General features: G+C 38.9%; 1 protein-coding gene across 1 annotated transcript in view; it reads left to right on the top strand.

The window, feature by feature from the left end:
• Window positions 1-27,371, top strand: part of LOC311094227 (retinoic acid receptor beta-like) — a 263,942-nt gene that overhangs the window by 176,609 nt on the left and 59,962 nt on the right. The window contains exon 4 of the mRNA XM_084132015.1: window positions 19,775-19,935. Within this exon, the coding sequence (XP_083988141.1) occupies window positions 19,775-19,935 (161 nt within the window). The remainder of the gene's footprint in view (window positions 1-19,774; window positions 19,936-27,371) is intronic.

The following is a 27,371-nucleotide window of genomic DNA, read 5'->3' as shown; positions in this document are numbered from 1 at the left end:
TACTAAGCAAGGCTGCATTTTACCAAAATTTTAATTTTAAATAAATAAATAATTTGACAAAAGGTTTTGAATTTAGATTTTTTTATATATATATTATTAATTAAAGTGAGTTAAAAGTTTCTGTCACAATATCAAGTTCTTCTAAGCTATCTGGGATGCTGAAATGATGGAACTGATCAGGAAGATTATTAATAAAGCAATCTTTAGTGGCAGAAGTGATAGGTCTAACATATTTGTAACAAGGAGTCGATAATAGATAATGATAATGATCATTATAGATAATGATCTGAGATGTCATCGCTCTGCTGCAGAATTTCAACGGCATCAACATTGATTCTGTGTGATAATATTAGATCTAGAGTATGATTACGACAATGAGTAGGTCCTGACATGTGTTGTCTAACTCCAATAGAGTTAAGAATATCTTTAAATGCCAATCCCAATGCATCTTTTTTGTTATCTACATGTACAGGGTGGGCCATTTATATGGATACACCGTAATAACATGGGAATGGTTGGTGATATTAAAGTCCTGTTTGTGGCACATTAGTATATATTAGTACACACCACCCATCTTGAGGAGTTTGCCCCCTCACATATACTAATGTGCCACAAACAGGACTTTAATATCACCAAACATTCCCATGTTATTACGGTGTATCCATATAAATGGCCCACCCTGTATATTAAAATCACCAACAATTAGGATTTTATCTGCAGCCAGTACTAACTCTGATAGAAAGTCCGCAAATTCTTTGATAAAGTCTGTATGGTGCCCTGGTGGCCTGTATACAGTAGCCAGCACAAATTCAAACGTGATTTATCATTTACACTCGATGTTGTTACATTAAGCACCAACACTTCAAAAGAATTATATTTGAAACTAGACATCTTAGTAATTTTGAAAGTATTACTATAAATTACAGCAACACCTCCCCCTTTGCCTTTCAGATGAGGCTCATGTTTATAACAGTAATCTTGGGGGGTGGACTCATTTAAAGTAATGTAATTGTTTGGTTTTAGCCAGGTTTCTGTCAAACACAGCACATCTAGGTTATTATCTGAAATCATATAATTAACAATGAGTGCTTTTGAAGTAAGGGATCGAATATTCATCAATATTCGAATATTCAGCAAACCGAGCTTTATCATTTGCTCAATTGTATTATATCTGTGTTTTTTTTTATTTGTTGAACATCAATAAAAAATTTACCCTTAGATGGGTTTGGGAGTTTTTTGTATTTCCTAATTCGGGGAACAGACACAGTCTCTATATGATGATTTCTAGGTGAAAGAGCCTCTATGTGATGGGATTTATCTGACCTTGGTGACGTGAGACAGCTAGCAGACGGTCGGTTTAGCCAGTCTGTCTGCTTCCTGACCTGAGCCCCAGATTGTCATGTTTGAGCTCTAAGACTATGTGCCATATTACTAGAGAGAAGAGCAGCACCATCCCAGGAGGGATGAATACCATCTCTTTTCAACAAGTCAGACTTGCCCCAAAAACTTTTCCAATTGTCTATGAACTCTATATTATTTTGCGGACACCATTTAGACAGCCAGCCATTGAGTGATGACAATCTGCTAACTATCTCATCACTTCTGCGAACAGGAAGGGGGCCAGAGCAAATTACAGTACCTGACATCGTACTTGCGAGTTCACACACCTCTTTAACGTTAATTTTGGTGATCTCCGACTGGCGGAGTCAAACATCATTAGTGCTGACGTGAATAATAATTTTAGAAAATTTACGATTAGCATAAGCAGCACTTTTAAATTTGCTTTGATGTCAGGCGCTCTGGCTCCAGGCAAACATGTGACTATGGTGGCTGGTGTCTCTATTTTCACATTCCGTGTAATAGATGTCCTTGTACACATCAAAGACAACATCTATACGTTGGCTCTTCCCCCCTTCGTGCAGCTCTTTGTCCAGAGCTGAGACAGCCAACTGCGCAAGGAATTGTCTTGGTCCTTCAGTTTCTGTAACAGGCTCATTCCATCAATGGCGGTTGTTGATGGCTCTGGGATTTCCTCAGCTGGGGACACGCTCTTCTCCAACTCTCTGGCCAAAGCTGCCTTGTTGGTCTTGCGTAGAGACCCATCCTTGTTAGCTACGGCCCAAGGCAGAGGTCCCAGAGGATGAGCCAAGACGTCACTCATGTGTAGTTGTCGGCTCTGTGCCACCAAGATCATGTGACCAAAGAGGTTTCTTTCGGCCTACAATACTACCTACTTGGCTTGCTCCTGGCTGTGTTGCTTCTTCTTGATCTCTGAGAATGTTTTTAATTTTTTTCTTGTTGTAGAAAAGTATCACTCTTGTTTTCAGATATTCTGTCTTGAAATTTTGGTAAACCTCTTCTCCAATCTTCTTGGCCTCAAGTAGTTAATTTGCCACATCAGGTGGGGCTACAGTTACAATTGACAGACTGACAAACTCTTCTTGTTCTGGACTGAACGGATTCTGCCAGCAATTTTCCAGGAGATCAAAGATGGACTGGACAATCTGCCTCATCTCTTCTGAACCTGGGCGGCTGTAGTTCTGGATGATTCAGCTGAGAATCACCCCAACCGACCATCTCTCTCAGCTTTCTTAGGTATGGTACTCTGCTGTCAGGTAGTACTTCGGGAAGCCCTTTGTTCCTCCTCCTGTCTGTGTGTCCTTGTTGATGGTATCCTCAATGGTCTGGTTGACTGCATCCACTGGAAGAAACAACTTAACGTAGCATCACAAAATATGCAAGTGTAGGTGAAGGCCTGTCGGTGTGCAAGTTTGTGCACAAAGCTAAAATATCACAATGGATCCAATGTATGCGACTGTTTGCCGAATGACCGCGAGCTGTCCGGTAGTTAATCTTTTAGATTGACATCGGAGCTGTTTATTTTGTGATTAGAAAACGGCATAATATAATAGCAATGAAGGTTGTGACCAAGATAAACACAGATTTTGGAATAAAATGGGTTTTCTGGGCATACAGTGGGTACGGAAAGTATTCATACCCCCGGTAAATATGATCAAAAATGGCTGTAAAAAATAAATCTTTCATTCAAAAAAATGTATCTTTCATTCAAAAAATTGGCAAAAATCTAACCTTTCATTGAAGTAAAAGAATTCAAATTGGGGGGGAAATCACATTATGAAATAAATGTTTTTCTCCAAAACACGTTGGCCACAATTATTCATACCCCTAGAATGTTTTATGAATAAAATATCTCTGAAGTATATTCCCATTAATTTTTACCTTTTTTAGCACACCAGGGGACTAGGAACATGAAATTGTCCAGCTATGACTTCTTGTTTCACAGGATTTTAAATATGAGGAAACACAAAGGCCAAATTCCCTTAAACATCCATCACAATGTGTAAAACCAAATAATACAGTTCTGATTTGCTGTAAGAAAATAGCTAAATAATTGAAAATCCCCATTTTGACCATCAGGGCAATAATTAAGAAGTTATAATCAAGTAAAAATGTTACAAATCTGCCAGGAAGAGGACGTGTGTCTATATTATCTTAATGCACAGTGAGGAGGATGGTTTGAGTGGCCAAAGACAAGGATCAAAGATGGAGAATTGCAGAGATTAGTTGAGTCTCGGGGTCAGAAAGCCTATTAAAAAAAAATCAACCCCTACATCCCCACATGTTGTTTGGGAGGGTTTCAAGAAAAATGCTCCTCGCTCATCTAAAAACAAACTCCAGCATATTCAGTGGTCAGACACGACTGGAACTTCAAATGGCACAGGGTTCTGTGGTCAGATGAAACTAAAAAAAGAGCTTTTTGGCAGCAAACACGCTAGATGGGTTTGGTGCACACAAGGATAAAAAGTACCCCATGTGTACAATTTAATATACCACTGGATCTTTAATGTTGTGGGCATATTTTTCTGCTGGAGGTCCTGGACATCTTATTCAGATACTTGGCATTGTGGATTATATCAAATATCAACAGATAAAAAATCAAAACCTGTCTGCCTCTGCTAGAAATCTTATAATGGGCCGTGGTTGGATCTTCCATCAGGACAACGATCCAAAACAAACATCAAAATCAACACAAAAATGTGTTAGGGAGCACAAAAAGCATCTGCCATGAGCGTCCCAGTTCCCTGACCTGATGAGTGGACTGAACTGAAGAGAAGAAGCACCAACATGGATCTGGGAATCTGAAGGATCTGGAGAGATTCTGTATGAAGGAATGATCGCTGATCTCTTGTCAGGTGTTCTCCAAACTCATCAGGCATTATAGGAGAAGACTCAGAGCTGTTATCTTGGCAAAAGGAGATTGCAAAAAGGTATTTACTAAAAGGGTATGAATAATTGTGGCCAACGTGTTTTGGAGAAAAACATTTATTTCATAATGTGATTTCCCCCCCAATTTGAATTCTTTTACTTTAATCAAAGGTTAGAATTTTGCAAATTTTTTGAACGAAAGATCAATTTTTTTGAATGAAAGATTTATTTTTTACAGCCATTTTTGATCATATTTACCGGGGGTATGAATACTTTCCGTACCCACTGTATGTGTTAATATCTACCTGAAATTCAACGTTTCTTATTTTCTTGTGTTACAAAGCTGTTACCTAATACATTCCACATGAACCTGAAAACAAAACTTATTGAAATATATTATACAAAAATTAAGAACAAATCGTATGTACATTTTATGACTTTCCAATGGTAGACAGTAGAGTCGACAATACATGTGTTATTTTTCTTTTCTTTTATATTTTTTACAACTCAAAACAACAAAATATCAGTGTGAATTCAAAGATATCGACTTTATTATGCCTGTTAATATTTACAAATATTTTAGTTTGCTTGGTATTAATATTAGATCACTGTTATTGTGGTATTGGACGTTTGTGTATTTTTCAAAAATAATTCTAATACATAAAAGTAGGAAAATTACCAATTCTAAAAAAAAGTATAAAAAACTGGGACTGTGGAAAGGTTATCACATTAAAATGAACTTATATTAACCCCATAAACAATTTAGTACAGGTAAGGTTTTGCCCACCCAGATGGTACCAATATCTGGTCTTGCCCATGGACTATATAGGTTGCAGAGATATGAGAATGAGAAATGGGAAGAGAACTTAAAAAAGTGGGACAGACCACGAGCGGTCGCTATGGGAATAGCACGCTTAGAGTGGCAGCGACTATTCTGCTGAGGTGGGGAGGAACGAAGAGCTGAGGTGCGTTGAGTAGGGTTTTTTGGTGAAGGTATAGGAGGGCTGGCGGAGTTTTTAAACTCGCCAGAAGATCATATACGTAATTGGATCTTTGAGGATCTGCATGAAAAATGGATACAGGAATTAGTGAGTGCTTGACAGACGCTGTTTACGGTCCATTTTGAAATAGGGGGAACTGATGAAGCGTCTACGCGAGTAGGTAGAGATGAAGTCTGAGGAAGAGAAGAACGAGAGACAGAGGAAGCTGTCTGTCTTGATGGAGGAGGAGAGTGCTATATTCTTGAGCGCGGCTTGTACGAGTGCTTGAGTGACATTGGATCACAATCCGAGGTAGAACGACCTGGTCTAGGTTGAGGATGAAAAGCTGGCATCTCTGGGACGCTGGAGAGTTCGTCATCTGACGGGAATAGCTGGAGCTCCAGGAGATCCAACATGTTTCGGTAACGGAAACGTCCGGATGATGCCAAAACAGCTGATGCTAGAACAAAGTGAGCAGCTGCTTATATGCTCCAGCAGTTAATTGAAAGATTAGATGGGTTTACTCCTCCCGAAATTACGTTGAGAACTTCACTAGTTTGCATTAATTCAGTTGAAATTTCTGTTGTTAGATGGGTTATATCTTAGTTGTTATGCAAATTTTCATCATAAATTTTCATTGCAGATTCATTGCTGCACCTCTCTTGGTATGAATAGGCCTTGTAAGATTGTATCATTGTCATGGAGCGAGACAATTCTGAGAGACAGTCCATTAGCTAACAATCTCCCTCCCACCCTGTATTTCTCTTTCTGTCTTTTCATTATTTTCAAAAATATTGTATTTATTTGCTGATGCATCTGTTGGCTCACCACAATACTGGACATGCACAGATGGTAAGCTGCACTGCTAGAGTGAGTGAGTTGGTCATGTCCAATGAATAATATCACAACACACAAGATTGAAGCTAAATGACTACTTTTTATGGAATGTTTTGGTTTTAAAATAAGGTAACTATTTGAAGCTGTCATATGCTGTCACATAGCACATACAGTAATTTAAAAATGTTCTCTCTGTGTGTACTGAAATACACTTATAGTAAAAGTCTAAGTGGTATGGCAAGCCTGGAAAAAGCTAAAATTGAAAGTTATCATTTTTAGTGCTTTCTTTAATTCTTCCAAACAAAATAATTTTCTTGATCTATACAGTATACCATTATAAGTTGGATTACAGTCAACACAATTTTTGTCATACTGAACCATGAGTGAGTATTTTATATTTCTGTGATTTCTGTGAACTTTTTATTGAAACTGAAACATTTCTTTGGTTACACTTTCTATGAAGCCTGTATTTATAATGCATTATAAGGGTATTCTTAATGCATTATAATACATGCATAATGCCTTATAAACAACCTTATAATGTTTTGTAACATCACATGAGTAATCGTAAAAACAGTAATAATACTTACCTATTTGTGGTTATAACTATTAAGTATATTAAGTATGATGATGTATAACACACAATGAACATAATTTTATCCATGTAAGTTATAATGGATTATACAGTATATCCCATAGTTTCATATATTTTACTTTCCCAAGTCTCATATCTTGACATTGTTTACTTAAAGGAGTAGTTCACTTTAAAATGATAATTACCCCATGATTTACTCACCCTCAAGCCATCCTAAGTGTATATGACTTTCTTCTTTCAGACAAATACAATCGGACTATATTAATAAACACCCCGATGCTTCCGAGCTTTATAAGTTTGAAGCTCAAAAAATGCATCCATCCATCATAAATGAACTCCACACAGCTTTGGGGGGTTGATAAAGGTCTTCTGAAGCAAAGCGATGAGTTTGTGTATATGAAAAATATTCATATTTAAAACTTTATAAAGTAAAATAACTTTATTTGCGTAAATTGCGCTTTTGACGCAAGTAGACTGCATATGTTTGTTTGGCCGGAAGCTAGAATTTTAATTGTAACGTGTTAAATATGAATATTTTTCTTATACAAACTCACAGAAGGCCTTTATTAACCCCCTGGAGCCGTGTGGAGTTCGCTTATGATGGATAGATGCACTTTTTTGAGCTTCAAACTGATGGTTGCTATCCACTGCCATTATACAGCTCGGAAGCGTTAAGGTGTTTATTAATATAACTCCGATTGTAATCGTCTGAAAGAAGAAAGTCATATACACCTAGGATGGCTTGAGGTTGAGAAAATCATGAGGGTAATTTTGATTTTAAAGTGAACTACTCCATTATGATCTGCACAGTATCAGTCTACATCCCATGAGTGGTCTTTTACTGCTTAAAGTAAAGTGACAAAAACAAACATCTTTTAAACATCTAAAAAGCTTTATAATGTGGTCATAATATTTACAAGTGTCCTTTGTCTGCTTTAAGTAAAGTAACAAAAGTTAATTCTTTTAAACAGCCATAATATATCATGAAGTGGTTATAAGTGCCACTGTGTGGTGCAGGCTGATGGGTTGAGGAACAGGGTCAGGAACAGGCTCAGGCTTGGGAACAGACTCAGACTCAGGCTCGGGAGCAGACTCAGGAACAGATTCAGACTCAGGCTCGGGAGCAGACTCAGGCTCGGGGACAGAAGACTCTGGACGGGCGGTCTCGGCGGGACGAGACTCTGGACGGGCAGTCTTGGCGGGACTAGACTCTGGACGGGCAGTCTCTGCGGGACTAGACTCTGGATGGGCAGTCTCGGGGGGACGAAACTCTGGAACAGGGACTGGAACAGGTCTGGGAATTTGGATAGTCCTTGGGGCAGGAACAGGTCGTTGCACAGAACGGGGAACAGGAACAGGTCTTGGCGTGGCGGCGGCCATCCTGGCTGAGGGCTCAGGCGGTGAGGCGGCGGCCTTCTGGGCTGAGGGCTCAGGCAGCGAGGCGGTGGCCATCTTGGCTGAGGGTTCAAGTGGCGAGGTGGCGGCCATCTTGGCTGAGGGCTCAAGCGGTGAGGCGGCGGCAATCTTGGCTGAAGGCTCAAGCGGTGAGGCGGTGGCAATCTTGGCTGAAGGCTCAAGCGGTGAGGCGGTGGCCATCTTGGCTGAAGACAAGGGTTCAGGCATGGCGGGCATGACGTGAAGATCAGGCTGGTCAGGCAGTGTTCTGGATCAGGGCGCGACGCTTTCCAGACACCTATTGACAGTCTCTTTCCAGTCCAATCCTGTGGTGTCTGGGAGGTCGCTATGGTGGTGGAAAGTTGCCCCGATCCAGAAAAGGGTCCTTAGGGTCTCGACATCCAGGGTGCTGGTGGTGGCAAGACACATAAAGTTCTTTATAAAAGAAAAAAGGATTAGGGCTCTCCTGAGCCAGGACGATCATTTGTGCCCTATCGTCCATTTTGGGCGGTCCGTTCTTCTGTCACGGTGTGGTGCAGGCAGAAGAAGATGAAGGAGAATCAAAAGTTCCAATACAAAGTTTTACTTACAATATAATTCCAACAGGTACAGATAGGCAGAATGTGTGAAGAGTGTACACACACACACGTGTACACAAACACACACACACACACACGGAAGCCCTGAACCGCATGGTAAAAAAAAAAAAAAAAAAAAAAAAACCTATCTCGTTATTTCGACATAATATCTCGTTATTTCGACATAATAAGTCATTATTTCGACATAATATCTTGTTATTCCGACATAAGTCATTATTTCGACATAAATATCTTGTTATTTCCACATAATATCTCGTTATTTCGACATAAGTCATTATTTCGACATAGTATCTCGTTATTTCGACATAACTCATTATTTCGACAATAAGGGGACATTCGAATATGCATTAAGCCACATTAAGCGTTCTTATAATGTCCCAATTTTCTATGGGAGGAAAATGCTTAACGTGAAATTAAACGCGTTGCGTTCATATTCTGGACTCATCTGATTTTTTCTAGTTTACTTTATTATGATTTTAGTATCATAATGATTAATAAATGCATGCACAATTATCCATGAACTTGATAAATGTTGCGGATGTTTTAGCCTACTAATATCTACAAACAAATTGCTTTCAACTTACTGTATGTGTGCAAAATTCTGAATTCAACGAATGTATAGCAATTTGTACAAATAGAGACATTTTTGTGAATAAAATGTTTTATTTTGTATTATGATCATAATTTGCGCATGCAACAAAGAAGGTGACACACATGCATTTATTGACGTCTTTTCTGAGTCGATCTCATTTGAGTGTATTCGGCAATGCTTAATATGACGTATTTGTATTTTTACCTGGCAAACCAACTTGTGCACACAAGCTCCCATGCTCTTTTTATTTATATCCCTGTAAATTCCATTATATTTAAAATGATCTTCTCCATCACGTTTTCAACACATTTCAAAATGAGCTCACTGAAATGTTCTTGGCTGTTAATAATCTGTTTAAAAACTGGTTAAAGCCGATGTGGCTGCCGCTGCTGCTCACAAAAAGATGGCTAACAGGCTGGTTGTGTCAGCGGCAGGATGGGGTCCTTAGATGTTTAGACATTCACAGAGCAATTTGTGGGGGTTTGAAATGTAAGGCACCTGGTAGAACTATCAAGGATGGGAAATTATGTGGAGTATTTTGTTTCCTCTGACTCCAAACTTCAAACGGCCCTTTCCATTGAGGAGCAAGTTTCTGCCTGATTGTGGTAGGGTCATGCCGCCACATGAGGTCTCCCCATTGATAAGGAGTAAACTTCAGGGCCTGGTTGCATGCAACCTCTTAAGTGGTTTGACTTAAAGGTATCCCTGAGGGGAAAAATATTCAGGAGGTAAGGAGTTTCTCTAAGAGCGTTGCAACAAATGTCTTAACCGTCACCCTTACCCAAGTGGCAAAACACGGCAATGGGGGAGTGGTTGCTATAGTTACAAAATCTCCCACAATTAAAAAAACATAACAGACCACTGACATTTAAACCAGTTTAACATTTACTAAACTATACAGCTGTACTACACTATTTGAATTATGGAGATCATTAAAGGTGGTCTGACAGACGACACAGAGAATCCTAAAATTCAAGCACGCATTGTTTCTATGAGTGTACACACACCAGTGACGTCCAGCTATGGCAGCGGAGGAAAATGCACCACTCACATAGTTTTCCATTGTTTGTCCAACTCGTTGTTATTATACTTACTCATTGATGCTACTTTGCTTGTATGGCGAATAGATTTACTGATTTTGCCACCTTGAACTTAAGCACGAAAGAACAGAATGATGGGTCTGGTGTTCAGTGTCCTAGCCACGACGTGGGTCGGCGCCTAGTCCTGCATGCTAACCGGCATTACAGTACAGTACAATCTTTTACTGTTAGAAGATGGGGGGAAGAGGGGAGGAAACAGTCTGCCGCTGTCATGAGATAATTAATTCAAGCGCACAGTGGAAGTGATGAAATATGAAAACGTTGTTGTTCCTTTTTTTTCTTGCAACCCATGTTTCACTAAGGGTGTGTTTACACTTGTAGTTTGGTTCTCCTGGTTCTTTTGGTCCGGACCAAAAAATGAAAATAATACATTTAGTCCTGGTTTGCTTAACGTTCACACTGTCAAATTTAAGACAGAGCCAAAAGATACAAATATATATATATATATATATATATATATATATATATATATATATATATATATATTTTGTGCCGGAATTTAATGGACATCCAAAACAATGCTGTGGTTTGGGCTAAATGCTCTCGTTGTATGTGCAAAAATCGAAGAGTTTATAAAATATGTAAAAGAGTCAAAACAGCGGCAGGAATTCCTCCATTGCACACATATGAAGATCTGCTGCAAGAAGACAGAAATTCTGATGCCTGTACCGAACTGTAATGGGCAATGTAGCTCCTATGATGAGAAAAAAAACAGGTATGCTTCAGCATTCTGTCCTTTTTAGGGTGTTTTTTGTTTTGGTCCGTGTTGCGTTCATATTTCAGTCGAACCGCCACCAGAGTTTGTTTGGAACCTTTTCATGGGTCTCTGTCCGCTTGTATGGTGCTCACCACACCATGGTTATGGATGGCAGCGTTCACACCTAATGAAATAAACTACAATTATAGAGCAATCACACCAGAGTTTGTTTTAATAAAATCAAACCTGCCAAGTGTGAACACACCCCAAGGGTACTCTTAACCGTACGACGTAGTTTAATACGTTTTCTTAACTTGAGGGCTTTCATGCAACCGAGCCCAGACCCTTATCATAGTGTTGCTTTTGCTGATGATATGCATGCTCCCTGTTTTGGGTTGCAGCAGTGAATACCTCTTACATCTTGGTTGCGAGTTACGCTGTCCACCTCTCTGCTGAGTGGTTTGCGATTGTAGCTCTGTTTAGCTTTGTTTTGAATATCCATCTTATTCTTTGTCTTTAAACTGCTAAATACAACTTAATCATTAACATATATCTGGTATTATCTGATATTAACCCGGTTTCACAGACAAGGCTTAGATTAATCCAGGAGTAGACCTTAGTTCAATTAGGGCATTTAAGTAGCTTTTATAAATGTACCTAAGAAACAGGGCCGGATTTACCTCATATTGTGAAATAGGCAAAAGCAAATTTTGGTTTATGGCGGTTTTAAAGAATATTGTAGCTGTAGCTATGTGGGCGCTCATTTTTTTCCTCTGTTTTTCTTGTTGTTTTTTTCAGTCATTTGGCCAAAATCTCACATTATAATGAAGCGCTACGTACAGGTTATTTGGGCTATGACTCGACGACAAAAAGACGCTCTTCTCCGCTCCTCAAATACATAAAAGATTACCCTTTATATATAATGTGTTTCTTAAGTAAAGAAAACACTGTAGTTATTAAAAGAACAAGTTCTTTATTTACCCTTGATAATAATAATAAATAAATGTTTCTCCTCAATGTAATTGGCCACTATAGACTAATTTTACTGCGAGCCAGAGCGGCTGACGTCAAAGCAAATTTAAAAGTGCTGGATAATGCTAAATGCAATTACTCTTAAGATTGTTATTAACGTCTGCACTAATGATGTCCAACTTCTTCCGTCAGAGATCTCTATAACAAGAACAATGTCAGACACTGTAATACACTCTGGCCCACTCTCTGCTGTCTGCAGTGGTGTCTACAGAATAGTATAGGTTTTATAGATAATTGGACAAGTTTTGGGGAAGACCTAATCTATTAAAAATAGATGGTCTTCATCCCTCCTGGGGTGGTGCCACTCTTCTTTCAAGAAATATGGCACATAGTCTTAGAGTTGGTAATTGACTATCTGGGGCCCATGTCAGGAAGCAGACTGACTGGCTAAACCAACTGTCTGCTAGCCACTTCACTTCACAGAAGCCAGATAAATCCCAACACATAGAGACTCTTTCGCCTAGATATCATAATATAGTGTCTGTTCCTCAAACTAATAAACACAAAAAAGTCATGAACCTATTCAAGATTAATAATTTAAGTGATGTTCAATAAATAAAAACAGTTCAAATATAGATAAACAATGATAAAGCTTTGGTTGCTTGATATTAGATCTATTTTTTGATCAAAAGCATTTTTTTAATCAAAAGCATTTTTTGTAAACAATATGATCACAGGTTATATATGCTCTGTTTGACAGAAACCTGGCTAAAAACAGCTTATGTTTAAACATTATTTTAAATGATTATACCACCCAAGGTTACTGTTAAAAACATTAGCCTCATCTGAAAGGCAAAGGGGGAGGTGTTGCTGCAATCTATTGTAATATTTTAAGTATTACTCAGAAGTCTTGTTTCAAGTACAATGTTTTCGAAGTGATGGTGCTTGATATAATGGTAACAAGTGTAAATGATAAATCCCTGTTGACATTTGTACTGGCTACTGCAACACATTATCACTCCCAACTCGTCACATATTGACACTTGGTCAGGACCCCTGGGCTTCACTTTTCAACGTACAGGGTATCCCTTTGGTGTCATACACAGATGCAATGGGCATGGGTATTTTAATCAAAAAAAGAAATGTGAAGTCTGCACACTGCAAGCTACTCCAGATAAATTTATTGAAAGCACAACGTTTCGACCATCAGGTCTTCATCAGGTACGTTCATGGGTATTTTAATGAAATTATATATTGGGGTATAATTTTTCTATTATGACATTTATGTTAGGGTGTGATTTTCAATTTAATCAGCCAGCATAATTTTATTTACATTTACTTTCTTTTTTATTTACACTATTTAGACATGCATGTAACTTAACCCCAGCCTTAAACCTACCCATTTGTATATTATATAATATAAAACAGGATATACCAGACAAATACGACTACAGACACAATTTATTTAAAAAGTACAAATATTCCAAATGTTCCGAGGTCAAATGATTGATTTGTGTGAGGAACAGACCCAAAAGTGGTCACCGTCTCCATCCGCCGTAAAGCTCAGATCCTGCACACATTCAAAAATTGCCGCCAGAAGAAGTGTTACGTCAGCTTTGATTGTGAAATGGCATTGGTTTTCATATGTCTCGTGACTGATTGTGTCATTACGTCAGCTTATATTGTGAAATAGCATTGGCTCTGGATTGTGTGTCTAGTGACCAATTACATCATGCTAAAGTTTGGGTGTATTTTATTAATGAGATCTGACTTTGTGCGTTAACGGAGCAGGATAATTTTCAGCAATTAAAACTATATGATGTTTCATTAACAAAGTTCGGGAGGAGCACGTTCTATTACATTACTAACAACAGTGTTACTTGCACTATCAAGAGATAAACTCACAATCTAGAGCTCAAATGGAAACAGGAAACAAACTCATTTAGAGGTCTTTAGAATCGCTTGGAAAGGTTTTTGTTTAGTACAGTGGCTAGATGAACAAATTAACAGACATCACCTGAACTGAATATTCCATTACAGTTTAGTAGTAATGATTTTATGAATTTCTTCACTGAAAAAATTGAAAGCATTTTATGATTCAGCCCCAATTATCGCCCTCAAGAACATTTGCAGTGCTTTACAACTATAGGACAAGAAGAGCAAAATAAACTTATCATTGCTTCTAAGCCAACAAACATGTTTATTAGATCCAATACCCACTAAACTACTGAAAGAGTTGTTGCACACCTAGATCCAAATGAATTAGCAAATTGCAGACCCATTTCAAATCTTCCATTTATGTCTAAAATACTAGAGAAAGCTGTGTCTGCTCAATTGTGCTCCTTCCTGCAAAAAAATTATCTCTATGAAAAAGTTCTGAAAAATTTGACTGAGGCTGTCTCTCAATACTAGTTTGACTTGATCTTAGTCCTGCTTTCGACACTATAAATCATAAAATACTCTTTGATGGACTACAAAATTACACAGGTATTCAGGGACAGGCATGAAGGTGGTTTAGATCGTACCCATCAGACCGCTACCATTTTGTCTATTTAGGCCCTCTGTTATTTTCAATATGCTGCCACTTGGTAATATTATAAGAAAACATGGAATTAGTATCCACTGTTATGCCGATGATACTTAAGCCCTATTCGGACGGGATTAACTTTACAAGGGTAGATGGAGTAATGTAATTTTACCACAGGACATCTGTAATTTTAATGGCCAAATTGCACGGGATAAGATATCTCAGTAAAACTAGCAGAAGTGGGAGGGGTAACTCGATTTGCGCATCGCCGTCACCCTCCTGTCGTCATGTGCGTATTACGTTGCTTCCTGATATCACGTGCGCAAACACATATAACCTATATTATATAAGTATATATATATATATATGTCCAGTTATGTCCGGTCGAACGATGTATTAATTAACTTCAGACTGGATTGTGTTGGTAATAGGCACTTGCCTAACGCTAAAAGATGTTTCGTGCCTCTAACAAGTGCTTTCGATCTTCTTTCTGATCTGAATGGTATGTGGAAAACACTTGTGTTTTGCCCAGTGTCTAGAACACAACTGAATGCTTTTTCAAACGTCTCCATACTTGAAAAACCGCGGAAAATTCACACTGGATTAGTATTGCCTGAGGTAATTTTTCCAGACCTTTTTACTGAAGGTAAAAGTCGCCGTAATTTTTACTGACATTGTCTGTAATGATTACTGAGATGGCACATTCGGACGGGACTAAAATCACAGAGAAGCTCTGGTAATAATTACTTTACCCCACCTCTCCATGTTAAACTAGTCCCGTCCGAATAGGGCTTTTGTTACATATTTCATCACAACCAGATTATCCAAGTTGACAGAGTGTGTTAAATATATAAAATATTTGATGACCTGTAATTTTCTTCTATTAAATTCAGATAAGACTGAGGTATTACTTATTGGACCAAAAACTCTTAAAATACAATTTGCTTTTAGAAGGATGTACTGTTACTTCATCCTCTACAGTAAAAGACCTGGGTGTTATATTTGACAGCAACTTGTCTTTCGATTATCATATTTCATATGTTATTAAACCAGCCTTCTTCCACCTCAGAAACATAGCCAAGCTACGGAACATGCTATCTGTTTCTGATGCAGAAAAGCTAGTTCATGCATTCATGACTGTAGATTTGAAAATCATGCTTTTCCCATTATTGTTGAATCACGGAAGCTACACCAGTTACTTTTGCCAAGAGATTTATTATTTATTATTTTTATACATGTATCAGACAGAGAGAAACAGGCATAGAAGAATAAGGCTATTCTTAGGTGAGGAGGTCTTCATTCCAGATTTCTCTGTTCCCCATTTCTCTATCCTCTCACCCCATCATGCCAGCTGTAAATGGTTTCTTGGTGTTTCTCCTCCCTCACCCCCTTATCTTTATGTTTCTCCTTCCTCTCACCCCGTCATGCCTATATGTTTCTCCTTCCTCTCACCCCGTCATGCCTTTATGTTTCTCCTTCCTCTCACCCCGTCATGCTTTTATGTTTCTCTGAGTCAGTACAGTAAGGATTGAGCTTATATACACCACTGAGCGACTTTCAATTTCCTTGTAAGGTAGAAAAACATGTTGTGTATGTTTAAAATGGAACGTATACCTCATGCTTACACATGGTACAATCCGCTTTCCATATTAAGAAACTATTCTCGGTGTATACATTTGTGGTACATTTGCATCAGTTGAAAAACATTCCTTTCCTTGTAAAGAACATACCAACTGTGCACATTTGATGTATCATCATCATTGGAACATCTCTGCTCAGTGAACATGTTACATTGCACACATACTTATATGCAAAATATATAACGCATCCCATATCTCTCATCACCACACATGTACAAACATACTCTGACTCACAAAATGAAGTTTTATGTAACAAAGTTCGGGAGGAGCATGTTCAGGTAATCAACCAACCAGCACAAGAGGAAGCCGGTATAAATATAGCCTTCCCTCACCTCTGTCCCATGACAGTTTCACAGCATCCCTCCACCACCCCATCACCTCACTCTTGGCTGGTTTTGTATCCCAGTCAAAAGGGGGGAGTACTCTGGGTTCGGGCCATATTCCGAGCTCGGAGCCCTCTCCCGGACAGCACTCCAAATACACATAAATTACTACATCTGATTTCATGTACGTGTGAACTCGTGAAATACATTATGAAATTATTATGAAAATGAATAAAGAAAAATAATACAAAAAAAAAACATTAAACAGTCAATTTTTAATCTTCAATGACCTCTAGACATTACTAGGTGGTTATCCTGCATCTTCAATAATCAAACTACAATTAGTCCAAAATGAAGCAGCTAGAGTTCTTACCAGGTCAAGAAAATATGATCATATAACACCAATTTTATCATCTCTACACTGGTTACCTATTAAATTCCGTATCGATTACAAAGTATTGCTACTGACCTATAAGGCCCTAACTGTTGTAGCTCCTGTGTATTTAACTTACCTTCTATTGTCCTACAATCCATCACGCTCTTTAAGGTTACAAAACTCTGTTTGTACCTAGGATAGCTAAGTCTACTAAAGGAGGGAGAGCATTTTCACACTTTGGAATAGCCTTCCTGATAATGTTTGGGGCTCAGACTCACTCTTCCAGTTTAAATCTAGATTAAAGACACATCTCTTTTGCCAAGCATTCACATAATGCATCTCATAACCTTGTACTCCATTTATAGCAGATCAAATGCACATGATTATCTTTGCTTAATGTTATGAACAGCAGCTACACTAATTATTTTCCACTTTTCTTTGTGTTTTATATATCGGGATGCCCATCCCAAGGTAACTAGAGAGTACGTAAGCTCCAGTCTTGATATAGCCTCTCACGAAGACTTCAGATGACCCAACACCTGGGAAGAGATGACTCCAACTCCTGTGAGGACGATGCAAATTATAAATTAACATGCGCCAATGCTAAATTTTCCATATATTGTAATCATTATGTTCACAACTCATAATAATTACTTCAATGAGCTCATTGTTTCTGCCTTAAATTAATAAATTGTTAGCTAACTGCGTGATTTGTATATGTACATTGCTGAAATACATTACTTGGACACAGTCACCTCTGATAACAGAGTACTTAGTCTAAATTGTAATGTAGACACATGCATTTTCTATAAAGCTGCTTTAAAACGATATGTATTGTAAAAAGCACTATACAAATAAATGTGAATTGAATTGAATTCAATCACACTGATCACTTTCTTCATTCCCGCTTTCATCCCTTTCACTTTTATTCTCGTGCACTGGCTTGTTTGCTAAGCCAATCAGAGATTTTCTCTCTCACCGTTGGCCCAGCACCGATTCAACATGCTGAATCGGCCCAAAAAACCTGATGGCATCCAACTAGAGACAACGGTGCGGAATACGGCAAAAAATAAATAAATTAAGCCGACCAACACTCAAAAACAGCTTGACATTGCCAGATGGCCAACCGTCAGCTTGGTGTGTCCCATGCAGCCTTTAGCTGAATTAAAAGAACGAAAACCTTAAATCTGCAATTTGAATAATCATCAATTGAAAGCATCATTCATGTCTGTTGTACTAAAGATACTGGACAAGTTGCACATTGGTTAATATTTAATGTTAGGTATTCAAATTGGTTCTTTTTTGGCAAATTCAAAAAAAAAAAAATCTAGTTTTAACAACACAAAAACCTTTTTACATTATGTATTAAATTGATTATTTGTTGTAATAGGTCAGTATTTGTTAGAGCCATTATAAATAAATCTGTTGTAATATAAATCTTCTTAAGGACTTAAGGAATATGAAGAGGATCTACATTTAACTAGGGCAGATGTATGAGAAAATTGGTATCAGTTTCATTATCAGCCATGGCTGCTACAATCTCTCTAGGGGACTGCAATAACAACAGTGAAGAGCTGAACTTGCTTTGAATTTCATCACGATTGTTTTTAGATGTCTGGTATAGGAATGTTGTTGAGAAAGATCCTTGTCTTGTTTGGGGTATTGTCTGAGACTCCTCTCCTCCAGAGAGCAGCTTCAAAGATGAGCCTCTTCAAGGCTTAATGAAACAGGATGGTCTCCAGACGGCCCTCCACAACACCAGGTGTTCTCTCCTTAATGATCTCATACAGCAATGCAAGCTTCATCAGCCTCTCCTGTATTAGCAATGGCTGGGCTCCAGCTTGTAGTTGAATAATAGAGCAGTGTGCTTCCTCGACCTTGACATATGTCCACAGATTCAGTTTGATGCAGTGCCGACGAGATGGAAGCCACAGTATTCGTTATGTCCCCATACATTTGCAACATTTTCCCATACATTTCCCATGCAACAAATTTGCATGGTACTGTAGGAGTCTTTTGTTTCATGGAGAAGAAAACTAAAACATTAGAGATGTTCGAGGACATGCAAATAAAATATTTGCCTTATACATCACTCTCAGGAAAAGCCATTTGTTCTCCAAAAAGTTTGATATTTTTTTTAGCATTTCAGGGCAAATTACCTGTTATACACATTGGGGGCAGAGATGAATTATTGATTTTGACCCAGTATGTGTAAACATAAATAAATGCTAAAAGGGGTAACAGGATAACACATGAACAGAAAATAGGAATAAAAACAAATGATGCATTTTTCTCAATAAAAAAACAACAACAACATTTAAGACAATAAAATATAGACAATGAAATAATATAATATCCATATATAGAATAGGCAACTTTTTAGTATAAGTTCAAATTGTGGTTTTCTGTTTGTATACAGGAGTAAAATTGTCCACTGTGTGGTCCGTCTTCTCTCTGCAAAAGGATACAGATTTTTCAACAAAACTGTCTGCACAGGAGTACTGTTGTATAGGAATGTTACTGACTCAAGACCTGACAGGAAATTACTTTGTAAATAACTGTTAACAGACAGAAGCTTAGTGTCTGTAACACCTCAGCTAGATCAAGGCTTATAACATTATAGTCTTATATAGGCTTATGTCTTATAACATGCCTTTCATTGACAGACCATTTCTGTTTGAATCTGCAAGAATTTTGCATTGCTAGTGTGTGACTGTGTGCAGACAGTATAACAATAGTGGGGCAATACACCTAATGTAAAGTCAAATTTATTATTTTGAACACACAAGTGTTCAATAATACTTTTTTATAAAAAATGTTTTAAAGATTATATATGTGTGTGAACATTGGCACTTAAATGTAAACAGACCAGAAAGTATGTCTGACCTCACTTCATTTTTTTTTTCTTTCTTAGCTGTCCGAAATGACAGGAATAAGAAGAAAAAGGATATTCCAAAGCAGGAGCTGGTCGAAAGTTATGAGCTGACAGCGGAACTAGAGACCATCGTTGAGAAGATACGGAAAGCTCACCAAGAAACTTTTCCTTCACTCTGTCAGCTGGGCAAGTACACCACGGTAAGCCATTCACTTTTAAAAGAGTGTATGCAGTGGCCCCAAAAAGTATTTCTGCACTAAAGTCACATCAGCATCAGAAAAAAACAGGCTGGCTAGCTAGGGTTTGCTAAACTGGCACTAACTCGCATTGTGTCCTGGAAATGGGATGCTTTAATTGACATAAAAGTACAAAGAAAAATACAAATACAGTATGTATGGAGGAAAAAAAACTTCTCACAATGAACTGCTTTCAGCTGCATTCAGCTTTCTCAAGAACTGAATGCACATGCTCCTCAACCATGCACATAATGCACAAGTCGTGTTTGTCCTCAGGTGTCAAGAATCGCTGACATGGAGACAAACACTTCCTGAAATGCTTGGCAGAGTGCTTTCCCATAGAATTCACCTTTACACGTAAACAAACAAATGGCTCTAAATACAAAAAAGCTGATGACTTGTACTACAGGCGCCCTCTTATACTCTCAGGCTCACTGGTAGTGACGTCACGGACTGACGTCAGCCAATGAAATTTTCTTGTTTAAACAAGTGCTTCAGACACTGTTCACGCTGAGGACATTCTCCAAAGCGCCAGCAGATGCAGTGTAGAGTTTCCATTTGAAAGGGAAACACATGCTATACAAATAGCATTGGTGCCAATGTTCTACAATTTACTTAGTCTTGCAATGTCACTGAATTAAATAAAAAAGTATGTTTGAATTTAGTTTGAGCTACAGCATTGTGACAGTCGTCAATGTGTTTTCCCTATTCCGTACTGGGGATGGCGCTGTTGAGCGTATATCCGGGTAACCAGGTGGGAAGTTATTTAAGGAAGTGTGATTGCGTTTCTCTCTCTCGCGCGCGCGCGCGCTCTCTAGCCTTTGTTGTCAGGCGCGGGTCATTTCGGTCATGGCCACGCTAGCGGATGGCTTGTGAGTATTGTTGTTGTAGCCCGCGTGGCATCGATTGTGTTAATGCTGCGGTCTTTTCCTGTTTTTAATGCTTACGATTCAAATTTTGAGGAATATGTTTCCCTCATTGAAATTCGTAAATCATTTGGAAGTTGTTTAGAGCGATTCGGTGTTTTGCGGGTACATGGAGCGTTTGAGAGAGAGCTTGTTCCAATCCAGTATGTTGTGGTTTAGACGCTAATTCAGGGCATTATAGGTAGTAGCCTATGTTTTGAGGAGGTTTTGGTGTAGGGAGGGTTTTCTTTTGGGGTTTATTTTGGCGCTCGAGTTGCCGAATTATTTTTATAAAAATTGTGTTTGATGTAACGAATTGCATTTCAGGCCCAGTAGTTTTATGAGTAACATGGTAAGCAAACGTTTTTTTTCCTTATGGCCGTTTTCCTCTTATGCGGCTGCTGTGTTGTATTTTGATGCATTTATTGTTGTCAGGTAATTAAAAGGTAAATGCTTTTTGCATTGCAGTTAATTACATGAATTATTTGATTTATTTGACATTCATTTATTGTTGTGAGGTAATTAAAAGGTAAATGTTTTTTGCATTGCAGTTAATTACATGAATTATTTGATTTATTTGACATTCATTTATTGTTGTGAGGTAATTAAAAGGTAAATGTTCCTGGGCCTGAAATTAATAGGTGTTTTGTTTAATTAGTTTTTTTTTTCCTTCGTTTATTTCTCTTTTGAATTGAACGTCTTGATGTACTGAGTGGTAATATGACTGGAATGGAATTTGAATAGAAAACTTATTTTCCTCAATTTTCTTGTGGTTTCTTGGTCTGTTATTTCAGAATTGATTGTCAACCCTTATGTGTAGTGTTTCTAATGAGGGATTAATTAAATAATTGTGGTGGTTTTTACCCCTGGCGCCCGAACCCAATCCTTTAAGGCCAAATACCGTCACAGAAGTGGCGCCCGAACAGGGACCCTCAGATGTTGTGTGTTTATTGGCCTATTGTGATTATTTGTGTAATTATGGAACCCTGTTCTCCTCTTATAAATTTTACTGGATCTGGAGATGATAGCAGACTGGGGCCATTTCATGATAGATCCTCGGGATGTGGAGCGGTCTTTATTAGACGATGACACAGGTTTAGAACAACCATTTCTTGGTGTCCCTCTGATTGGTTCAGGGAACCAAGCAGATGATTTAACTATATTTTCTCAAGCAATTGATTCACTGAAAAGTGTATTTGTGGACACTGTAGCCTGGCAGAAAAAATGGTTTGAGGAAAATGCTAAACTTTGTGCTAGAGACAATCCTAAAGAGACAGTAACACTAGTTGAAAAGGCGCAAACTGATTTTTTGGAGGTTCTTAATGATCGTATGAAGAATTTTACCAATCAAACATTTGATGCCATTAAGTGGAATGCAAAACAGTCATGTACCGAGTTTAAGGAATTGGTTGATGATGCTAATAATTCATTACTTTCTTCTTTTAAATCTGCTATCAAAGAACATAGTGTAGGTGGAAAGGAGTTGCAAGATGAAGTACGCAGTCTGAAGCAGCAAGTGTTTACTATGCAAACTTCTCTTGATGCCCTTATGTGTAAACGCCCGCAAAGTGACAGTAAGATTGAACGGGAGGATGTTGCCCCTACTCTCTCTCAGGTATGTTTAGGTTCAACTGTACCATGTAATACTGGCGATTTGGTCAGTCAGGTTTCTGCTCCATCTAATTTGACCTGTGGTCGTGTCTTGCCTATTAAGATGATATTTCCATCCTTTGGGGGGGTGCATGATGAGAACGATCCAGAGAATGAGAACGAGATGTAAAGATTTCTTTGCTCTTAGACCAATGTCAAATAGTGAAATTCTTGCAACAATGTGTAGTGTTCTGCATGCTTCTGCCCGTGATTGGTGGGAGACAGTGAGATTTAAAGTTGACACTTGGGAAAGTTTTCAGCAAGCTTTTTTAGCTGTCTTTTTGCCAGAAGACTATCAAGACGTGTTGGAGGATCAAGTACGAAATCGGTTACAAGGAGTAAATGAAAGTGTTCGTGATTTTACTTTCTCATTTCAAGCTTTGTTTAAGCGTTGGAAAAAGGAAGCTACTGAGGATGAGGTTTTAAAAGCTCTTTTAAAAGCTATGAACCCTTGTTTTGCTAGTCAGCTTCGGGGTCGTGTACAGACTGTTGAGGAACTAGTGAGGCTGGGAACTCAAATAGAAAGGGATTATGATCATCAGAGAAAGTATAATCAGCTCCAGTTGTCCAAGAGCACTACGTTTGACCAGAATTCACAGGCTAGAAAAATAAGAGGTAGAACCAAAAGCTGTCTTCCCTTCAGAGCAACGAAACCCAAGCTTGTTGTGTTGGAGGTGTCATGAAAATCATTCTCCAGGTTCTTGTCCTAATTTCAAGGCTTCTTTGAGTGGAAAACACTCTGGAGGGCACATGCAGGGTGGTAAAGAACCCCAGGGTCGTAGTCATCAACGAGGTGTAGTATCTGCTTATGATGTTCAACGACTTGAAAAGAAAGATCTAACTAGTAGCAGACAGGACAAGAGAGTTGGCCCTGTAGCTCTTAAACAGTTAGTTGTTCCTTTAACTGTGAGGAACTGCACTGGGAAAGCGCTTGTAGATACAGGGGCCACCTACACATTATTGCATTTTGATTTATGGAATAAGATGAAAGTACCTAAGGAGCAACTTGATGTATGGCGTGAAGGACCACTTTATCTGGCTAATGGTGATGCTACTGTTCCTCTTGGACAGAAAATGCTTGATTTTTATTTGCATGATTTGCATTTTCAGGTTCCTACAGTAGTCCTTCCAGCTCAGAAACTTGTCTATTCAATGGTGCTGGGGTTAGATTTTATAGCGTTGACGGGTTTGCAGCTTAATATTAAAGATCAGTTGTACAGTTTTTCAGGGGACCTGGAAAATCGTGTTTTCCCCTTTCAGCCTCCAATTACTTCGGGAGATTCTTGGAGGTCTTGTAAACCACCTGTGGATTGTAAACCTACTGCTTCTCTTTATTCCTCTGTTCCTCCTGTCCAGCTTGAGTGGTCAGTGAGTGAGTGTATGGAGAACTATGTGCAGGAAAAAACTGTTACAGATCTTGTTGAGCTAGTGCAAAGCAAAGTCAATGAGAGTAATTTACCAGACAAAGAATCTCATGTTCTTTTTACGCTTTTGTATGATCATCCTGAAGTATGTACTCCTTCTCTTGGTAGAACTCATCTGGTTCAGCATAAGATCACTGTCCGTACAGATGTGGTTGTGGCGCAAAAGCCCTATAGGTTACCAGTACATAAAAAGGAAATAGTTAAGGATCAAATTGATGATATGCTTTCACGAGACATTATTCAGCCATCTCATTCTCCTTGGGCATCTCCTATTGTACTGGTTCCTAAAAAAGATGGAGGCCAGCAGTTTTGTGTCGATTATCAACGATTAAATGCTGTGAGTGAAAGTGATGCATTCCCTCTCCCTACTGTGGGGGAAATCCTGGAGTCACTTGCTGGAGCCAAGGTGTTCAGTACTCTGGATCTTAACAGCGGGTACTGGCAAGTGGCAATGGACCCAGACAGTATGGCTAAGACTGCCTTTGTGTCCCCTTTTGGGTTGTATGAATTCAAGGTTTTACCTTTTGGTTTGAAGAATACCCCAGCCACATTTCAACGGCTCATGTAGGGTGTTGGCTGAATGTTTAGGACAGTGTCGTTTGGTTTATCTAGATGACAGTCATTTATTCATCAGATTTCAGTCAGCATATACAAGATCTCCAGAGGGTTTTGGGGTGTTTACAAAAGGCAGGATTAACTCTGAAACTTCAGAAATGTCATTTCTGTTTAACAGAAATTAAGTTTCTTGGCCATGTGGTGACCACCGAAGGGGTGAAAGCAGATCCTGCTAAAACAGAGGTGATCCAGAACTTCCCTGTACCAAAAAATCTAAAAGAACTTCAGCGGTTCTTGGGGATGAGTGAATGGTATCATAGGTATGTCCCTAATTTTTCAGCTATTGCCGAACCCTTAAAGGTCCCGTATTATGCCCCTTTTCACAAGATGTAAAATAAGTCTCTGATGTCCCCAGAGTGTGTATGTGAAGTTTTAGCTCAAAATACCCAACATATCATTTTTTACAGCATGTTTAAATTGTCATTTTTTTGGGGCTCAGAAAAACGCGCTGTTTTAGTGTGTGCCCTTTAAATGCAAATAAGCTGCTGCTGGATGACCCAGGGGGCGGAGCTTCATGAGCTTGTTCTCAGTCTGTCATGACAATTTCATCTCACGGAATGATGATAATATCAGAAACTCTCAGTAACGGTGTTCATTTCGAGTCGGACAATAATGCCTACAGAGTCAGAGTGCTGTATAGACATGAAACAGGTATAGTTTAGTAGTTTAATTACGGTTATAACGTATTTGTCATCTGCTTGTATGTATCCATTATTAATAGCCTACAAGTCTGCTGTTTCGGACCAGGTCCGAATGATGATCAAACATATACTGATGAGTTTAATAAAGTTTATTGTACATCACACAAAAGATGAAGCGTCAGTTTTACTTCTGAGTAAACACAGTAAGTTATAAGAAGTGCGCAAGTACATAAACGAATTTCGTTAGAGTTGAGGGAGCATTCCTGTGGGCGGAGGTTAGTCAAAAAACTGTTCTAGTGACGTCATTAAAGAAGGAAGTAGAGGGATGTAGTCCAAACGGGCCGTTCGATGTAGGCGACTTCTGTTAAATAAAATATCTCGTTTGGCATTGAACTTTGAGCTTTATAATTTTACAGATATTATTTATACTCTAACAACAACATTACACACTAACTAAAGTTTGAAACATGGGATCACGAAGAACGGGACCTTTAAACGCCTTGAAACGAAAAGGAGTCCGTTTCCAGTGGTCAGCTGACTGTCAGGCTGCTTTTGAGAATTTAAAAATGCACCTTTCTTCTTCGCCAATACTGGGACACCCTAACCATGCTTGCACATTCATAGTTTATACAGATGCTAGTTCAACAGGTTTGGGTGCTGTTCTTGGTCAACGACCATCTACATTTGGTACGACTGAAGAAGTACTAGCATATGCAAGCCGTACACTTACTGGTGCAGAAAGGAATTATTCCACCACAGAGAGGGAGTGTTTGGCTGTAGTTTGGGCGGTCGAGAGGTGGCGGCATTATTTGGAGGGCAAGTCTTTTATTGTTGTGACTGATCATGCGTCTCTCCTTTGGGTGTTTAACACTACCAAGGCAAACTCTCGCCTGATTCGTTGGGCTTTGAAATTGCAAGAGTTTGAATTTACTCTTGAATACCGCAAAGGAAAACTTAACAGTGCTCCTGATGCTTTGTCCCGTATCAGTAACCCTGACTCTACTCCAATAGTCGCTGCTTATGCTAAGCAAACCCCAGATAGTCTGGTCTTGCAGTTTCCTCTCACTGACGAGGATATCTGGACAGCACAGCAGCAAGATGTAGAGGTCCAAAGAGTATATCAGAGTATAGTTGATAATGTGCAGAGTCCTGATGAGTCTGGTTCTGGATTTGTTATCTTAGAGGACAAGGTTTATCGGAAGGTGACTCATCCTGCCAAGGGAACCTATTTTCAAGTGTATGTCCCACAGATCCTTCGCCAGACTATGTTGGAAGCATATCATTCCAACCCGTTAAGCGGGCATTTTGGTCGTTATAAGACACAAAAAAGGTTAATGGAAGTTGCTTTTTGGCCAAATATGTGGGGGGATGTTTCAAAGTTTGTTAAATTGTGTCAGTTGTCAACAATGTAAGCCTGAGTGTCGTAAACCAGCGGGCCTGTTACAGCAGACTAAAGGACATGAACCTTGGGAATTGCTCGGCGTGGATCTTATGGGACCGTTGCCTCGTAGTACGCAAGGTAACACCCAGCTAATGGTGGTAGTAGATTATTATAGCCATTGGGTGGAGTTGTTTCCACTTCGAAAAGCTACTGCTGTGACAATTGCACAGACGCTAAGGAAGGAAATTTTGACACGGTGGGGTGTTCCGAAATTTTTGTTGTTGGACAGAGGTCCTCAATTTACCTCTGAGATTTTGCAGGAGCTGTGTAGCAGGTGGGGAGTGGTGCAAAAATTGACAACAGCATACCATCCCCAAACCAACTTCACAGAACGTGTGAATCGGACCGTTAAGGGGATGATATCATCTTACGTGTTTGGTGAGCATAATCATTGGGATCATTATTTGCCAGAGTTGAGGTATGCTATCAATTCTGCTGTTCAGGAGAGTACTGGGTACTCCCCTGCAGAATTACTCTTGCAAAGAAGGTTGAAAGGACCTTTTGAACGTGTTTTAGAACCACACCAGACTAGTCTCAGGGTTCTTAAAGATTTGCAGGAGATCGTAGAAAAGAACTTGTCTCGAGCTAAGGAGAAACAGAAACGTTTTTATGATGCCGGTCGTAGGAATGTGACTTACTCCAGGAGAGATAGGGTTTGGATGAAAGCACATCCCCTTTCCAAGGCCTCCAAACAATTTGCAGCCAAGTTTGCAGCAAAATGGAT

Source organism: Abramis brama (genome assembly GCF_963993115.1).
Source record: "Abramis brama genome assembly, chromosome: 12".
NCBI lineage: Eukaryota > Metazoa > Chordata > Actinopteri > Cypriniformes > Leuciscidae > Abramis > Abramis brama.
This window is presented reverse-complemented; position numbering and strand designations above follow the sequence as displayed.